The sequence below is a fragment of the Coregonus clupeaformis genome, chromosome 26, assembly GCF_020615455.1.
Source record: "Coregonus clupeaformis isolate EN_2021a chromosome 26, ASM2061545v1, whole genome shotgun sequence".
NCBI classification, from domain to species: Eukaryota; Metazoa; Chordata; class Actinopteri; order Salmoniformes; family Salmonidae; genus Coregonus; species Coregonus clupeaformis.
Genome location: NC_059217.1, coordinates 29,525,724 through 29,545,541, shown reverse-complemented (window position 1 = coordinate 29,545,541; position 19,818 = coordinate 29,525,724). Strand labels below are relative to the sequence as shown.

The following is a 19,818-nucleotide window of genomic DNA, read 5'->3' as shown; positions in this document are numbered from 1 at the left end:
TGCTGGGAGAGAGAGGGAATGTAGAGAGAAAAGACAATCACAACCATACACATTACAACCATAAAGGCAGAAAAGACAGTGGAAAATGGATTGAGAGAAAACAGGGGAGAAGAGAAGGATGGCAGATAGAGAGAGGGGGAGTCAGATCTGTGCCGCGTTGCCCCGAGATACAGGATGTCTTAATAAGGCAGAGGGGATGGAGGGAAGGAGGGAGGTCCGGACCACGCAGGGAGAGGGGTAGGAGAGACGACCTCAAGGAGAAGTGGTTTCGTTTTCCAATTGGTCCCAGCCCTCCCACCCCCCTCTCTCTGTCAGGCAGTGGTTTGTTCCAGCTCGCTCTGGGCTCTGTTGTTGTGCAGAGCTGCAGAAGGCCTGCTAGAGCCAGCTACTGCGCTGCTGCTGTTTCGGAGAGAAAGGGAGAGAGAAAGAGTGAAAAGGAGGAGGAGGACAGACAAAGCGGATTGAGACTGGGAATTTGTGTGTTCATTTCATCACCGTTTAAGAACCAACCAAGGAGGATAGAGAACAGAAGGAAGGAGAGTGATAAAACAACTCTGAAAAGCGAAAGTGAGACAGAGGGTGAAGGAGGTAAAGGAAGGAAGGGAGGAAGGAAGGAAGCTGGGTCTGAGGAAAGGCGTCTGACATTGCTTGTCTCGCTTCACATGCAGCAAGATTTCTGTTCAGCCAGCCCACAGCTGCTTTTTTCCCCTTCTACTCTTTCTTGGAGTGTTGTCCTCCATCCTTTCTTCTCCTCTGAGCAAGAGGAGGAGAGATAAAAGGAGAAAGAGAGGAGGAGGTGGAGGGGAGGCAGCCCCCCCTCCCACTTACACAGAACGAAGGGAGAGCGAGAGAAGCAGAGAAAAGAGAGTTCCTTGCCGTCTCTCTGTCGTCCCTCGGCGAGCGAGCGGCTAACAGGCACCGCTCATGTCCGTGAACTCTGAGAAATCCTCGTCCCCCGAAAGGTAACATGTCCCCCCCCCGTCTGTCTGTCCGTCCGTCCGTCTGTCTGTCTCTATGCCATGCATTCTGTCTGGCTGACTGTCATTCTGTCTTCTGCTCCATTATCCCCCGCATATCCTCCCCCTTCCCTCCCTCCCCACCCACCCTCCTTCGTTCTCTCTATCATTCTGTCTCTCGGTCTATCCTTCTATCTGTCCATCTCTAGCCGGTTGTCGTCTGCTATTGTTTGTAGAGGGTGCAGTGTGCTGACACTGTGAGGAAAAAGCGCAGTGGTCAATTGTTGCATGCTGATGTAGCTTTTCATACAGCAAGTTGAAAAACAACAACACATAGCCACCCTATCAAACCATCTCTGTCTGTCTGTCTGTATGATGATGGCTGCTCCTGCTGAGGCTATGAAGGGCTCACACAGCAGAGTATCTGTCAACATGTCAACATTAGCACAGCCACTAGCACATCTCAGCAGGACAAAACAATCACACGTCAAATGAGGAATGCATCACCAGCAGCACATCTCAAAACACATAAAAGACAACAACCGAAAATCAGACCTTGTACAACCATCCAAAAACAACTCAAATCAAATTTTATTGGTCACGTACACATATTTTGCAGATGTTATTGCAGGTGCAGCGAAATGCTTATGTTTCTAGCTCCAACAGTGCAGTATACTTAACAATACAAAACAATACACACAAATCCAACAGATGTAAATAAAGAAATTAAGAAATATCAGAACGAGCAATGTCAGAGTCTGGAATATAAATGTGTGTGTGTGTGTATGCATGCATATATACATACATACATACATACATACACATGTATATACATGTATATAATGGTGTGTATAGACAGTATATGAATAGGAAAGGTGTGTGCAGCAGTAGTTATATAGGATGAGCCTTGACTAGAATACAGTATATACATATGAAGTAGGTAAAACAGTATGTAAACATGATTAAAGTGAACAGTGTTCAATGACTATGTACATAGGGCAGCAGTCTCTAAGGTGCAGGCTAGAGTACCGCTTGGTAGCCGGCTGGTAACAGTGACTAAGGTTCAGGGGAGGGTACTAGGCGGAGGCCGGCTAGTGGTGACTGTTTAACAGTCTGATGACCTGGAGATAGAAGCTGTTGCTCAGTCTCTCGGTCCCAGCTTTGATGCACCTGTACTGTCTCCGCCTTGTAGATGGTAGCGGGGTGAACAGGCCGTGGCTCGGGTGGCTGAGGTCCTTGATGATCTTCTTGACATTCCTGTGACACCGGGTGCTGTAGATGTCCTGGAGGGCAGGCAGTGTGCCCCCGGTGATGCGTTGGGCTGACCGCACCACGCTCTGGAGAGCCCTGCGTTTGCGGACGGTGCAATTGCCGTACCAGGCGGTGGAACAGCCCGACAGGATGCTCTCAATGGTGCATCTGTAGAAGTTCATGAGGGGGTTAGGGGCCAAGCTGAATTTCTTCAGCCTCCTGAGGTTTTCACCACACTGTCTGTGTTGATTGACCATTTCAGGTTGTCATTGACGTGCTTGCCGATGAACTTTAAGCTTTTCACCCTCTCCACTGTGGCCCCGAGACTGCTGTCTCCTGAAGTCCACGATCAGCTCCTTTGTTTTGTTGATGTTGAGGGAGAGGTTATTTTCCTGGCACCACTCCGCCAGGGCCCTCACCTCCTCCCAGGCTGTCTTGTTGTCGTTGGTAATCAGGCCTACCACTATTGTGTCATAAGCAAACTTGATGATTGAGTTGGAGACGTGCGTGGCCACACAGTCATGGGTGAACAGGGAGTAAAGGATGGGGCTGAGCACACACCCTTGTGAGGCACCCGTGGAGGACCAGGAAGTCTAGGACCCAGTTGCACAGGACAGGGTTCAGACCCAGGGCCCCGAGCTTGGAGGGCATTATGGTGTTGAAGGCTGAGCTATAGTCGATGAACAGCATTCTTACATAGGTCTCCTGAGTGGCGCAGTGGTCTAAGGCACTGCATCGCAGTGCTAGCTGTGCCACTAGAGATCCTGGTTCGAATCCAGGCTCTGTCGTAGCCGGCCGCGACAGGGAGACCCATGGGGCGGCGCACAATTGGCCAAGTGTCGTCCAGGGTAGGGGAGGGAATGGCCGAAAGGGATGTAGCTCAGTTGGTAGAGCATGGTGTTTGCAACGCCAGGGTTGTGGGTTCGATTCCCATGGGGGGCCAGTATGAAAAATAAAAAAAATAATGAATGCACTCACTAACTGTAAGTCGCTCTGGATAAGAGCGTCTGCTAAATGACTAAAATGTAAATTTATTCCTCTTGTCCAAATGGGATAGGGCAATGCGATGGCGATTGCATCATCTGTGGATCTGTTGGGGCAATATGCAAATTGTAGTGGTCTAGGTTGTCGGTTAAGGTGGAGGTGATATGATCCTTAACTAGCCTCTCAAAGCACTTCATGATGGCAGAAGTGAGTGCTATGGGGCGATAGTCATTTAGTTCAGTTACTTTTGCTTTCTTGGGTACAGGAACAATGGTGGACATTTTGATGCAAGTTGGGCCAACAGACTGGGATAGGGAGAGATTGAATATGTCTGTAAACACTCCAGCCAGCTGGTCTGCACATGCTCTGAGGACGGGTATTGGGATCGCGTCTGGGCCGGCAGCCTTGCGAGGGTTAACACACTTAAATGTTTTACTCATGTCGGCCATGGAGAACGAGATTACAGTCCTCGTAAGTGACAGTGGTCCTCGTGAGCGGCTCGGTGGTTTCCTTGAAGCGGGCGAAGAAGGTGTTCAGCTTGTCCGGGAGTGAGGCATCGGTGTCCGCGATGTGGCTGACTTTCCCTTTATAATCTGTGATTGTCTGGAGTCCCTGCCACATACGTCTCGTTTCTGAGCCGTTGAATTGCAAATCCACTTCGTCCCTGTACTGTCGTTTTGCCTATTTGATTGCCTTACAGAGGGCATAGCTGGTCTGTTTGTACACGTGCATGTTCCCAGTCACCTTGCTGTGGTTAAATGTGGTGGTTCACGCTTTCAGTTTTGCGCGAATGCTGCCATCTATCCACTGTTTTTGGTTTGGATAAGTTCTAATCGTCACAGTGGGAACAACATCCTTTATGCACTTCCTGATGAGCTCCGTCACCGAGTCAGTGTATACGGAGATACTATTCTCAGAGGCGACCCGGAACATTTGCCAGTCCGTGTGATCAGAACAATCTTGAAGCATAGATTCCGATTGGTCAGACCAATGTTGAACAGTCCTTACCACGGGTACTTCCTGTTTAAGTTTCTGCCTACAGAAGGGGAGGAGCAAAATGTAGGCGTGATCGGATTTGTCGAAGGGAGGGTGGGGGAGGGCCTTGTATCTGTCCCGGAAGGGGGAGTAGTAATGGTACAGAGTTCTCATTGCGCGAGTAGCACAGGAGATTTGTTGATAGAACTTCGGTAGCGTTTTCCTCAGATTTCCTTTATTAAAGTCCCCAGCTGTAATAAATGCAGCCTCAGAATGGATATGCGGATTCCAGTTTGCATAAAGTCCAGTGTAGTTCCTTGGGGGAGGGGGGCGGGGGTATACACGGCCGTGATGATGACCGAAGAAAATTAACTCGGGAGGTAATGTGGTCAGTATTTGATGGTGAGGTATTCCAGATCGGGAGAACAAAAGGACTTGAGATCCTGTAGTTAATTATGAAGCATACACCTCCACCTTTCTTTTTCCCGGAGAGTTCTTGGAATTGCCTCGAGGAGTTCAAACAGAGGATCCAATTCAGGAAGTCGAATTTCTGGTCTAAATGCTGGTGAGTGACCTAATATCCAAAGTATTTTATTTATTTATTTATTTATTTTGGGGGGGTGTTTTAACTTCTTTTTGCCCTAATTTCGTGGTATCCAATTGGTTAGTTTTGTCCCATCGCTGCAACTCCCGTACGGACACGGAGAGGCGAAGGTCGAGAGTCGTGCGTCCTCCAAAACACAACCAGGATCTCTAGTGGCACAGCTAGCACTGCGATGCAGTGCCTTAGACCACTGCGCCACTCGGGAGGCCCCATGCAAGTAACATTCTGAGCAGATAATGTAAGAAATAACACAAATAAAGATAAAATACTGCCAAGTTGGCTAGGAGCTAGAAACAGGGCGACCATGTCTGTCGGCACCATCTTATAGCTGCAGTTCACCTGACGACCAGAGAGCTTGTAACGTTGTAAAACGACTGCACACTATACCTCTTGTACACACAGGACATTTTAGCATAACAACACAATCTCACTCCGCAACAATGACACTGCACAACAACCATTACATAAACGGGTACGCTACAACAAACCGACAGCCTATAACACAATGTTGCAACCAACATCACATCACAAGCAAAAAACAGATATCACAACAGAGTGACTGCAAATCACATCACGTCACATGAAAACAACACATCACATGAAAACATTAAACCAACATATTAAACCACAACATTAAACCAACACATCGCAACATCACAAACCAACACATCAAACCAAAACAGAGCAAAATATCACCAATATTAAACCAACCAAAACATCACAACATTACACATTCCATCAAAGCATGTTAAAAATTGTTAGTTCCAGTCAGACGAAAACACAGGCAGGAAGACCAGAACAGAACTGAGTGGTATGTAAATATAGAATATGTTTTCTGTGACGTGGGGTGGGCCATTGAGGTGAGGCCAGGTATCTGACTCAGTCATCACTAATGCCATGCTAAGTGTGAATGGGCAGAGGCGACCCGGCCCGGCCGCCAACAGGCCTACGCAGACTGGCGCACGCACGCACACACACACCCAGTACGCACACACACATTCACAGACACATAGACACATACACACGCACACACTCTCTCATCTGCTGTGGAGTGGGCACACTCTATAGAATAGACACAAACGCCTATTGATAGACAGACAGACCCTGGTAGAGAGAAGAGGATGTCTAGACACGCACGCATAGACGCACACACGCACAAACACGCACACACTGCAATGTTGAGGGAGCTAGCACAGAAGCATTTTGCTGCACTGCTTATACCTGCTGTAAACTGTGTAAGTGACGAATAAAATGTGATTTAATATACACACACTGTACCTCTTGACCCTGGAGGGGCAAAGTGACTTGTCTGGTATTCCTGACTCAGGATGCATGCTGGGAATACTAAGCAAGGGTCCATGAATATATTATGTCTGAATGGCCTGGGATATCAGAATTAATATAATTGGCTAATACCTCTATTAGATATCTGCACTATGAATATGTCACAGCTAATGAGCAAGTGGGTCTGATTGTATCCGGGCCTCAGAGGATGATGGTGAGAACATCAAGGATTATGTTATTATGGTTCCATATGAGTATCAATGCCAACATAGGAGTAGTATCAATGCCAACATAGGAGTAGTATCAATGCCAACATAGGAGTAGTATCAATGCCAACATAGGAGTAGTATCAATGCCAACATAGGAGTAGTATCATTTACATTTACATTTTAGTCATTTAGCAGACGCTCTTATCCAGAGCGACTTACAGTTAGTGAATGCATATATTTTTTTTTCATACTGGTCCCCCGTGGGAATTGAACCCACAACCCTGGCGTTGCAAACGCCATGCTCTATCAACTGAGCTACATCCCTGCCGGCCATTCCCTCCCCTACCCTGGACGACGCTAGGCCAATTGTGCGCTGCCCATGAGTATCAATGCCATCATAGGAGTAGTATCATTGCCAACATAGGAGTAGTATCAATGCCAACACATATGAGTAGCCTAATGGTATATGAGCATATCAGGGCTGATATACCAGCCTGATCACTAGAGATAGACGTTTGAAAATTGTCCTGAGAACATCGATATAAAGTATATGCCTTCCTTGGCGAAAAAAAATTAGAAAGATTATTGCCCAGCACTCGGCGCGAACTCGAGATGCTCGGAGTAGAAGTGTGCTGTTCAGACCACTGTGCTACGGCAGTTCACAATGCTCTAGCAAGCCTTGACAAAACTTATGGTATGAGGTCGGTTGGTTTGCAGAGCCTTCCCCAAACCATAGCCCTAACCTTAACCACTCTGAATTAATGCCTAAACTGTTAACTGTTTTTTTTTTTTTGGTTTTTCCGTTTTTTTAACCCTGTAACCACAAAGAATTAACCCTGATACCATGTAGAATTAATGCGTAAAAAATAGACGTTCATCCATAATATGTCGAATTTCGAAGGAAAACTATGAGCTCTTGTTGCAGTATGAGAAGGCATCCAGAATGTGTTTGTTAATGTCATAACAAAGCCAACTTATATTATGCCTAATGCATTATCAGTGATATACAATGCAGTATGAGTATCTATGCCAACATACTTGCTGCATACGGTATAGAAGTGTATTAAGGCTAATATGTGAGCGGGTTTATATTGGCTAATGTATTTGCATAAGAGGGCAGATTATTTGAAGTGTTCAGCAATAGGTCTATTCATTATTATGTTTTATTTCATCTCATCTGAGAGCGTGTGGAAATGCTTTATCTGGATATCTGTGCCAAATCACTATATCGGGTCTGTGTTTGGGGTATCAGTACTGTATTTTTTAAGTACCATCTGGGCCCGAGGTACCACGCACGCACACACACATACACTGCTCAGTTGGATTGAGCTAAACTGTGGAGCTGACTAGCTGAGACGCCAGCAGCGGGAGCAGCCTATCTACTTCTGTGTGAATTAGGATTGGGGGATAGATAGAGGGGAAGGATAGAGGGAGAGATGGAAGAAGTGGGGTAGGAGGAGAGAGAGAGAGAGCGAGAGAGAGAGAGAGAGAGAAAGGGACCCCAGTGATAGACAGAACGGTGTCAGCTCCTCCCACCTTCACAGACAGCGGCTGTTTGAATCAACAGATAGTCAGGGCCAGACAACACACCACCTTCACAGACAGCGGCTGTTTGAATCAACAGATAGTCAGGGCCAGACAACACAGACCTAGACCACATCCCATTGATTCTAGTAAGCAAGCCTCCTTTCCCAAATCACCACTGATCTGACACGAGTTGATAGCCAGTGAAGGTCAGACAGAAACAGAGACAAACGATACATCCCAAGAATCTCAAACAGCCTCCTTCCCTCATCTCATGTCCCCCTCGACCACTTATCTGAAATAAGATTATAAGACAAAGTGAAAGGAGACGAGAGGCTGTCGTAATAGGGTATTGGACCACAGCCAGCCGCCCAGTCAGCCCAGAAGCAGCAGCAGCAGTCACATTTGGAGCCGCCATGATCCCTCCCAGACCGACAGTCCATTCCTTTCTCCCTCCATCTTCTGCCTGCAGTGTGAACCACATTACATCACTACACCCAGGCTGTCTGCTTCATAGATACGCCACAATAGCATAGCAGCTAATGAAGCATGATATACTGTAGTGCCAGCGAGGGCGTATGCCGGACCCCATTAGCCCCGGTGCATGGGCCCGACCCCCTCTTTGTTTGTTTCTCTCACTCTCTGTGTCTGCAGCATCCCTCTCTTGGCTTCCCTCTCTTTCGCTCTGTGTCTGGCCAGCTGCCATCTCTCTGTTTCCATCTCTCTCTCTCTCTCTCTCTCTCTCTCTCTCTCTCTCTCTCTCTCTCTCTCTCTCTCTCTCTCTCTCTCTCTCTCTCTCTCTCTCTCTCTCTCCCATTCTTTCTCTCTCTCCCATTCTCTCTCCTTCTGTCCTGTGTGTGTCAGAAGGGTCAGTGGCATACCAGACATGGCTCAACTGGCCTCTGTCTGTAGCAGCAGAAGAAGTAACTGTTGTCTGTCAGCTAGTGCTAGTCTGTATACTCAAAGGGCTTGGTGAATTAGAATTGGACTGTCTTTTCTATGTATTCTAATTGTAAATGTGTCTGACCTGGGAACATGGGAAGCATTGAGTTAAATAGGGCCTGGAGCAGAATGAACAAGACACACCGCAGAGGATTGGTCATGTGATTTGGCTTTAGTTACCTGATCTACAGGATGAGTCACTTACTGGTTGCTAGGGTTCACACAGAGTCTAGGGTTAAAAGTTATGGTTGGGGGACAGAGGAGTTCTTCCATAGCCTTAGTGCCGGTCTGTTTGTGCTATCATGCCAACTCCTTGTCACTCACTGACAGTATGAGGCAAGGCCTAGGTTTTCCTTACAAAGCACAGTCATATATCCAACCTCTGTTTAATCGTCTATAGATGATTTCTCATCGGGTCTGTCCATGTCATGATCATGTTATGAAGAATCACATCCACAAATACTGTAGAGGGCCATGATGTTTAAAAATATATTTTGGCATCTGCTCTTATAATTATAAAGGTCTGGCATCGTGATGATCAAAACTATTCCCTCTTCTCTCCCCTTCTGCTGTACTTGAAATGGTTAGTTTGTGTGTGTGTGTGTCATCGCACTGTCTCTCACTATCACGCTCTCTCTTTCTCTCTCCTCTCTATCTCTCTTGCTTCTCTTCCTGTCCTTTTAGTTTGTCTCGCTTTTCTCACTGTCATCCGGTGTTCTCTTACAATCTCTGAGTGAGTGAGTGAGTGAGTGAGTGAGTGAGTGAGTGAGTGAGTGAGTGAGTGAGTGAGTGAGTGAGTGAGTGAGTGAGTGAGAGAGAGAGAGAGTAAAACAGACACAGAGAGAGTAGAACAGACACAGACACAGAGAGAGAGAGAGAGAGAGTAGAACAGACACAGAGAGAGTAGAACAGACACAGAAAGAGAGAGAGAGTAGAACAGAGAGAGAGAGAGAGAGTAGAACAGACACAGAGAGAGTAGAACAGACACAGAGAGAGTAGAACAGACAGACAGAGAGAGTAGAACAGACACATACACAGAAAGAGAGAGAGAGAGTAGAACTGAGAGAGAGAGTGAGAGGGAGAGTAGAACAGACAGAGTAGAACAGACACAGACACAGAGAGAGAGAGAGAGTAGAACAGAGAGAGAGAGAGAGAGAGAGAGAGAGGGAGGGAGAGTAGAACAGAGAGAGAGAGAGAGAGAGAGAGAACAGACACAGAGAGAGAGAACAGACACAGAGAGAGTAGAACAGAGAGAGAGAGAGTGAGATTGTAGAACAGAGAGAGAGAGTAGAACTGACTCACAGAGAGAGTAGAACAGAGAGAGGGAGATTGTAGAACAGAGAGAGATTGTAGAACAGAGAGAGAGAGAGAGAGAGAGAGAGAACTGACTCACAGAGAGAGTAGAACAGACACAGAGAGAGAGAGAGAACAGACACACAGAGAGAGAGTAGAACAGAGAGAGAGAGAGAGAGAGAGAGTAGAACTGACTCACAGAGAGAGTAGAACAGACACAGAGAGAGCGTAGAACAGACACAGATAGAGTAGAACAGAGAGAGAGAGAGAGAGATTGTGAGAGAGAGAGAGAGAGAGAGAGAACAGACACAGAGAGAGAGTATAACACAGAGAGAGAGAGAGAGTAGAACTGACTCACAGAGAGAGTAGAACAGACACAGAGAGAGCGTAGAACAGACACAGAGAGAGTAGAACAGAGAGAGAGAGCGAGAGAGAGAGAGAGAGAGAGAGAGAGAGAGGAACAGACAGAGAGAGTAGAACTGACTCACAGAGAGAGTAGAACAGACACAGAGAGCGAGATTGTAGAACAGAGAGAGAGAGTAGGAGAGAGAGAGAGAGAGAGAGAGGGGGGGGGCACAGACACAGTGAGAGGGGGACACGGGCACATACACAGAGAGAGAGGGGCACAGACACAGAGAGAGAGGGGCACAGACACAGAGAGAGAGAGAGAGAGAGAGAGAGAGAGAGAGAGAGAGAGAGAGAGAGAGAGAGAGAGAGAGAGAGAGAGAACAGACACAGAGAGAGAGTATAACACAGAGAGAGAGAGAGAGTAGAACTGACTCACAGAGAGAGTAGAACAGACACAGAGAGAGCGTAGAACAGACACAGAGAGAGTAGAACAGAGAGAGAGCGAGAGAGAGAGAGAGAGAGAGAGAGAGAGAGGAACAGACAAGAGAGTAGAACTGACTCACAGAGAGAGTAGAACAGACACAGAGAGAGAGATTGTAGAACAGAGAGAGAGAGTAGGAGAGAGAGAGAGAGAGAGAGAGAGAGAGAGAGAGAGAGAGAGAGAGAGAGAGAGAGAGAGAGAGAGAGAGAGAGAGAGAGAGAGAGAGAGAGAGAGAGAGAGAGAGAGAGAGAGAGAGAGAGAGAGAGAGAGAGAGAGAGAGAGAGAGAGAGAGAGAAACAGACACTTAAAAAGATGAGAGAGGCCTGTAATTTTCATCATAGGTACACGTCAACTATGACAGACGAATGGATAATTTTTTTCTCCAGAAAATAACATTGTAGGATTTTTAATGAATTTATTTGCAAATTGTGGTGGAAAATAAGTATTTGGTCACCTACAAACAAGCAAGATTTCTGGCTCTCACAGACCTGTAACTTCTTCTTTAAGAGGCTCCTCTGTCCTCCACTCGTTACCTGTATTAATGGCACCTGTTTGAACTTGTTATCAGTATAAAAGACACCTGTCCACAACCTCAAACAGTCACACTCCAAACTCCACTATGGCCAAGACCAAAGAGCTGTCAAAGGACACCAGAAACAAAATTGTAGACCTGCACCAGGCTGGGAAGACTGAATCTGCAATAGGTAAGCAGCTTGGTTTGAAGAAATCAACTTTGGGAGCAATTATTAGGAAATGGAAGACATACAAGACCACTGATAATCTCCCTCGATCTGGGGCTCCACGCAAGATCTCACCCCGTGGGGTCAAAATGATCACAAGAACGGTGAGCAGAAATCCCAGAACCACACGGGGGGACCTAGTGAATGACCTGCAGAGAGCTGGGACCAAAGTAACAAAGCCTACCATCAGTAACACACTACGCCGCCAGGGACTCAAATCCTGCAGTGCCAGACGTGTCCCCCTGCTTAAGCTAGTACATGTCCAGGCCCGTCTGAAGTTTGCTAGAGTGCATTTGGATGATCCAGAAGAGGATTGGGAGAATTTCATATGTTCAGATGAAACCAAAATATAACTTTTTGGTAAAAACTCAACTCGTCGTGTTTGGAGGACAAAGAATGCTGAGTTGCATCCAAAGAACACCATACCTACTGTGAAGCATGGGGGTGTAAACATCATGCTTTGGGGCTGTTTTTCTGCAAAGGGACCAGGACGACTGATCCGTGTAAAGGAAAGAATGAATGGGGCCATGTATCGTGAGATTTTGAGTGAAAACCTCCTTCCATCAGCAAGGGCATTGAAGATGAAACGTGGCTGGGTCTTTCAGCATGACAATGATCCCAAACACACCGCCCGGTCAACGAAGGAGTGGCTTCGTAAGAAGCATTTCATGGTCCTGGAGTGGCCTAGCCAGTCTCCAGATCTCAACCCCATAGAAAATCTTTGGAGGGAGTAGAAAGTCTGTGTTGCCCAGCGACAGTCCCAAAACATCACTGCTCTAGAGGAGATCTGCATGGAGGAATGGGCCAAAATACCAGCAACAGTGTGTGAAAACCTTGTGAAGACTTACAGAAAACGTTTGACCTGTGTCATTGCCAACAAAGGGTATATAACAAAGTATTGAGAAACTTTTGTTATTGACCAAATACTTATTTTCCACCATAATTTGCAAATAAATTCATAAAAAATCCTACAATGTGATTTTCTGGATTTGTTTTTCTCATTTTGTCTGTCATAGTTGACGTGTACCTATGATGAAAATTACAGGCCTCTCTCATCTTTTTAAGTCGGAGAACTTGCACAATTGGTGGCTGACTAAATACTTTTTTCCCCCAATGTACATATGTGCAGCTTATGCTCCTCCTTCAGATTAATCATATTATGATGATCCGTTTTTTGACAATCTCCATACAGAAATCATTCAATTTCAGGCAGAGGGTAAAGTGCTTCTTTGTGGAGATCTCAATGCAAGAACAGGTTCTGAGCCTGACTACACTGATGCGGGAGGTAACCACCACATATTGGGACACCCCTCCTTGTACAGTAGCCCAATTATAAAGAATAGAAACAGTCCTGACCAAATACTGAACAAAAATGGGAAGGAGTTAGTGCATCTCTGTCGAGCCTTAGGCCTGTACATGCTTAATGGTAGAATCAGAGGGGACTCTTTAGGTCAGTTTACTTAATGCTCAGCTCTTGGGACAAGTGTAGTCGATTATGCCATCACTGACATTGACCCCTCCTCCATTAGTGCATTCACTGTCAGACCACAGACACCATTGTCAGATCACAGTCAGATCAACGTGTTTCTGAAGAAATTAACCGGCAATATTCATTTTTAAAAAACAGCAAAATAAACTCTACAACATGAACCAATCGTACAGATGGGCTCAAAACAGTGCAGAGAGATTCATTGAAACATTGAACTCAAATGAAATGATGAACTCTATACAGTTTTTCAATTACTCACAATACCAAAACAATAAAGAAGGTGTCAATTCGGCTATTCAAAACATCAATTGCATTTTCCAAAAAGCAGCATCGAAAGCAAATTTGAGAAAACCAAAGAAATGCAACATCAGAAACAAAAAACAAAATGTTTCTGAAAAATGGTTTGATTAAGAATGTAAAACCATTAGAAAACACCTAAGACAAATTTCAAATGAAAAACATAAGCAGCAAAACAACCCAGATCTACGCTATGAATACTTTGAAACTCTGAAACAGTATAAACATACACTAAAACGCAAGAAATTGAATTATACCAACAAGACACTTGATGAAATTGAAAGTGCAATTGACCAAAATCAGTTCTGGGACATGTGGAACAATTTAATCCTGATAAAGCCACAATAATTAGCCATACAAGATGAAGTAATTTGGAAAACTTATTTTGATAATCTATACAAAAACATCCCACAAAAAGACTTACAACAGAACCAATTAGAAATTCAAGAAAAATTGAACATCCTTGAATCGGTCATTAAAAACAACCAAAATCCATTAGATTACCCAATAACCCAACAAGAACTAAATGAAAAGCTAAAATCTATCAAATCAAAGAAGGCTTGTGGTCTAGATAACATCAGAAATTAAATGCTGAAAAACAGCACACCTGAGTTGCAAAATGCTGTGCTTAAGTTGTTCAACATAGTTTTAACTTCTGGCTGCTTCCCTGATGTCTGGAACCAGGGGCTCATCTCCCCTATCCACAAAAGTGGAGACAAATCAGACCCCAATAATTACAGGGGAATTTGCGTAAACAGCAAATTGGGAAAGGTTTTCTGTAGCATTTTGAATTCAAGAATTCAAACCTTTCTTCAAGAGAAAAATGTAATAAGTAAATGTCAAATTGGCTTTCTCCCTAACCATCGCACTACTGACCATATATACACCTTACACACACTAATTAATAAACCCGTCCACCAAAAAAAAGAGGGCAAAATCTTTGCTTGCTTTATTGACTTTAAAAAAGCATTTGATTCTATTTGGCATGAAGGGCTATTCTACAAAATTCTCCAAAGTGGGCTTGGTGGTAAGGTGTATGACTTAATAAAATGTATGTACACAGAAAACAAGTGTGCAATAAAAATCAAAAACCAAAGAACAGAATTCTTTTCACAACGTCGAGGTGTGAGACAAGGCTGCAGTTTGAGTCCAAATCTTTTCAACATTTATATCAATGAGTTAGCAGACATGTTGGACCATTCTCCAGCCCCAGGACTCACACTATTTGACACAGAGGTAAAATACCTGCTATATGCTGATGACTTGGTACTTCTATCACCAACCAAAGAAGGTCTTCAACAGAACCTTAACATTCTAGAGCAATATTGCAATAATTGGGCCCTGGCAGTAAATTTCAAAAAAACTAAAATCATGATTTTCCAAAAAAATAACAGATGTCAGAAACACAAATATAAATTCACCCTGAACAACACCATAATTGAACACACTAAAAATTACACATACCTTGGTCTGACCATATCTGCATCGGGAAACTTTAATATGGCAGTGAATGCACTCAAAGAAAAAGCCTGCAGAGCATTGTATGCAATAAAAATGAAATTATTCAAAATCAACATCCCAATTAGAATTTGGACCAAAATATTTGACAGTGTAATCCTACCAATAGCTCTTTACGGAAGTGAGGTTTGGGGGCCACTCAATAAACTGGACTTTAAAATATGGGACAAACATCCAATTGAAGCCCTACATGCAGAATTCTGTCGGAAAATTCTACAAGTCCAGAGAAATACACCAACTAATGCATGTAGGGCAGAATTGGGCCGCTTTCCAGTAGTAATGAAAATACAGAAAAGATCATTAAAATTTTGTCTACATCTAAATTCAAGTCCAAATTCAAGTCTGCAATTTAAAGCACTTCAAACCCAAGAGCTGAGCCCAGAAACGAGCCCTCTCAGTCAGCTGGTGTTGGACCTAACCAACCAAGCTGACACCAGCACTGCTTCAAAAGAAAGAATTCCAATGAACAAAATCATGAACCAATCAAAGGACTCATATTTACAACATTGGAAAAACGAAACAAAATCCCAAAGCCGACTAAATTGCTATCTGACCCTAAACAGAGAATATGAATTGGCTGATTATCTCTACTCTGTCAGAGATAGGAAGCAGAGACAGATCCTTACCAAGTACAGGCTGAGTGACCATCAATTGGCAATAGAAACCGGCAGACATAAAAAGACATGGCTACCCAAAGAAGAGCGTATATGTGGTCACTGCACGACAGGGGAGGTAGAAACAGAGATGCACTTTCTCCTTTACTGTGATAAATATTCCTCACAAAGAGATTCATTATTCACAGAAATGACTACATTTATTCCAAATTTTAACTTATTAAACCCAGAGGAAAAACTAAAAATACTCATGGGCGAAGGAGCAATGGCTCCTCTTGCAGCCAAATATGTATTTGCCTGCCATAGCCTGAGGGACACTGAATAATAACATCTGCATAATAAATAGTAACGTACTTATTATTATTATTGTTATTGCTATTATTGTTATTACCATTATTATTGTTGTTTATCATTCCAAATAGTAGTGGTATGGGGGGTAATGGTAATGATGGCTGTTTAATGATGGTGGTGGTAGTAGTGGTAGTAATGATGATGGTAGTTATAGTACTGATATAATGGTGAAGATGACCGTTATTTAGTTATAAGTTAGTTATAGTTTCATTTTCCGTATTTAGATTTGTATATTTATAATATTTCTACTATTGACTGTTAACATTTTATTGTTGTTATTTATTTATTATTATTTACTACCATTTTTTATTATTATTTGTTATTCTTTATTATTTTATTACAATGTATATTGTATACATTGTTGCTTTGGCAATATTGACGCAATGTTTTTCATGCCAATAAAGCAGCTTGAATTGAATTGAATTGACTTGAGAGAGAGAGAGACACAGAGAGAGAGAGAGAGAGGCACAGACACAGAGAGAGAGGCACAGACACAGAGAGAGAGGGAGAGAGGCACAGACACAGTGAGAGAGGCACAGACACAGTGAGAGAGGCACAGACACAGAGAGAGAGGCACAGACACAGAGAGAGAGGCACAGACACAGAGAGAGAGACACACAGAGAGAGGCACAGATACAGATAGAGAGGCACAGACACAGAGAGAGAGGCACAGACACAGAGAGAGAGACACACAGAGAGAGGCACAGATACAGATAGAGAGGCACAGACACAGAGAGAGAGGCACAGACACAGAGAGAGGCACAGACACAGGCACAGAGAGAGGCACAGACACAGAGAGAGAGAGAGGCACAGACACACAGAGAGAGAGAGGCACAGACACAGAGAGAGAGAGAGGCACAGACACAGAGAGAGAGAGAGGCACAGACACACAGAGAGAGAGAGAGAGAGAGAGAGAGAGAGAGAGAGGCACATACACAGAGAGAGAGAGAGAGAGGCACATACACAGAGAGAGAGAGAGGCACAGACACAGAGAGAGAGAGGCACAGACACACAGAGAGAGAGAGAGGCACAGAGAGAGAGAGGCACATACACAGAGAGAGAGAGAGGCACAGACACAGAGAGAGAGAGGCACAGACACACACAGAGAGAGAGAGGCACAGACACACACAGAGAGAGAGGCACAGACACAGAGAGAGGCACAGACACAGAGAGAGAGAGAGAGAGAGACACAGAGGCACAGACACACACACAGAGAGAGAGAGAGAGATAGAGATGAGAGAGAGAGGCACAGACACATAGAGAGAGGCACAGACACACAGAGAGAGAGAGGCACAGACACAGAGGCACAGACACACACACAGAGAGAGAGAGAGAGAGAGAGAGAGAGGCACAGACACATAGAGAGAGAGAGGCACAGACACATAGAGAGAGAGAGGCACAGACACATAGAGAGCGAGAGGCACAGACACAGAGAGAATGAGAGAGAGGCACAGACACAGAGAGAGAGAGGCACAGACACAGAGAGAGAGAGAGAGAGAGGGGGGCACAGACACAGGCACAGACACAGAGAGAGAGAGGCACAGACACAGAGAGAGAGAACAGACACAGAGAGAGAGAGAGAACAGACACAGAGAGAGAGAACAGACACAGAGAGAAAACAGAGAGAGGGAGAGAGAGAGAGAGAGAGAGAGGGGAACAGACACAGAGAGAGAGAGAGGAACAGACACAGAGAGAGAGAGAGGAACAGAGAGAGGGAGAGAGTTGCACAGACACAGAGAGAGAGCGAGATTAGAACTGACTCAGAGAAAGAGAGAGAGAGAAGCACAGACACAGAGAGAGCGAGTAGCACAGACACAGAAAGAGAGAGAGTAGCACAGACACAGAGAGAGAGAGAGAGTAGCACAGACACAGAGAGAGAGAGAGAGAGAGAGAGAGAGAGAGAGAGAGAGAGAGATGTTATTGTTCAATGGTTATTTTTACCCTTGGTTATTGTTGTTACTGTTATTTTGATTATCTTAATAGTATAAATATCCAAAGGAAGCTTTGGCAATATGTACATTGTTACGTCATGCCGAGAGAGAGAGTTGCACAGACACAGAGAGGGAGAGAGTTGCACAGACACAGAGAGGGAGAGAGTTGCACAGACACAGAGAGAGAGCGAGATTAGAACTGACTCACAGAGAGAGTAGAACAGAGAGAGAGATAGAGAGAGAGAGAGATTGTAGAACTGACTCAGCGAGAGAGATAGAGAGAGAGAGAAGCACAGACACAGAGAGCGAGAGTAGCACAGACACAGAGAGCTAGAGTAGCACAGACACAGAGAGAGAGAGAGAGAGAGAGTAGCACAGACACAGAGAGATAGTAGCACAGACACAGAGAGAGAGTAGAACAGAGAGAGAGAGCGAGATTGTAGAACAGAGAGAGAGAGAGAGATTAGAACTGACTCACAGAGAGAGTAGAACAGACACAGAGAGAGTAGAACAGAGAGAGAGTGAGTAGCACAGACACGGAGAGAGTGAGTAGCACAGACACAGAGAGAGAGAGTAGCACAGACACAGAGAGAGAGAGAGAGAGAGAGAGAGAGAGTTTTAAATAATCTTTATTGGGTCTGGGAGCCCACCACACAATAAATACTCATACAAAACCGTAGTTACACATCAATTAAAAACAGAACTCCAATTCCTCCTCCACAGTTACTAAACACAACAGACTCTGAATACCCCATATACTCATAAAAATATCAATATTGTTGACAAGTTTATAATAGGCAAACTCAACCCTTATTCTCGCTGCCAACATTCCCTCCAGCATTCCCACCACATCCACAGACCCCTGTCCCCGAATACTGTTCTTTCGGGTCTTCCATATCGCTAATTTTGCTGCCCCTAACACAAAATTCAGCAACACAACTACACCTTTTTGGCTAAACCTGTACTTTGGCCCAAATATATACAGTTGAGAAGAGAAAACCTCTCCCAACATTGAGAACCAATTAGTGATCAGGTCAATCATCCCGACCAACCTGGGACACTGTAAAAACAGATGTGCCAGAGTTTCAGACTCAGCACAGAATGGACACTCCTCCGCAACAGTAGGATCCAGGTGTACCAGATGCATGTTGGTGGCTATGGCTCCATGTATTATCCTCCATTGGAGGTCAGCTGTCCTCTTATCAATAGGCAGTTTGTATAATGATCGCCAACAGCCTTTTGGGGAGGCACCTGGACCAAGCACACCCGCCCACCTTGTCGATTTTACCCCTTCCAGGGAAGAGGCATGGGACACCTTTACACATATTCTGTACATGGCCTTCTTTCCCACCTCCTTGAACTCCCCCAGCTCCGGGGTATCGAAGGAAAGCAGCATCCCCACGTCCTCCTCGAATGCCCCCGCCGCAGCACTAACAATCAGTGCAGTGAACACATAATCCAGACCCTCCTTCCACCGATCAGAATTGGAAGTGTCAGTCACATACTGCAGATGAAGTACTGGCAAGGAGTCACAGACCTCAGCGACGACCTTCCTCAGTAGGCGAGACGATCGGATCCCCGCTCTTTCTCCCAGCTCCTCCAACGACCTATTCCTGTTCCGCATCAGATGACCCAGCTTAGTACACCCCACGCCTAACAGGCATGAACGTAGGCTAGCTGAACCCAGAACACGGGACTGGATGGCAGTGTTGTGAAAAAGAGGCTCTTCAAAAGCCACATCCCTGGTGGCGTGCAGGCCTTACGGGACTTGACCAGAACTCTCCAAGCCTGCATAACAGACTCATAAAATGGAGTCAGGCCAGGCAACTCACCCCCTCCAGCTTTAAGAGGAAAAGGTGCTTGTCTAAGCCCAAACAGCCCGCTCTCCTCATCAATGTGTAGGCTGTGTCAACCCAGCTAGAACCATCACTGTACAACAGTCTCTGGGCTGCTTGAAGCCGGAAAGCCATGATCCTGGAAGAAATGTCCACCAGGCCTTGCCCACCCTCGTGCAGTGGCAGGTACAG

At 45.1% G+C, this 19,818-nt stretch overlaps 1 protein-coding gene across 6 annotated transcripts in view; it reads left to right on the top strand.

The window, feature by feature from the left end:
• Nucleotides 1–19,818, top strand: part of LOC121540613 (SRSF protein kinase 2) — a 125,070-nt gene that overhangs the window by 48,327 nt on the left and 56,925 nt on the right. The window contains exon 1 of one of the 6 annotated variants that reach the window (XM_041849625.2): nucleotides 377–962. The exons of the other annotated variants lie outside the window; for them this stretch is intronic. Within the exon in view, the coding sequence (XP_041705559.2) occupies nucleotides 925–962 (38 nt within the window). The 5' untranslated portion in view covers nucleotides 377–924. Of the gene's footprint in view, nucleotides 1–376; nucleotides 963–19,818 lie in introns of those variants that run through there. 6 annotated transcript variants of the gene reach the window in all.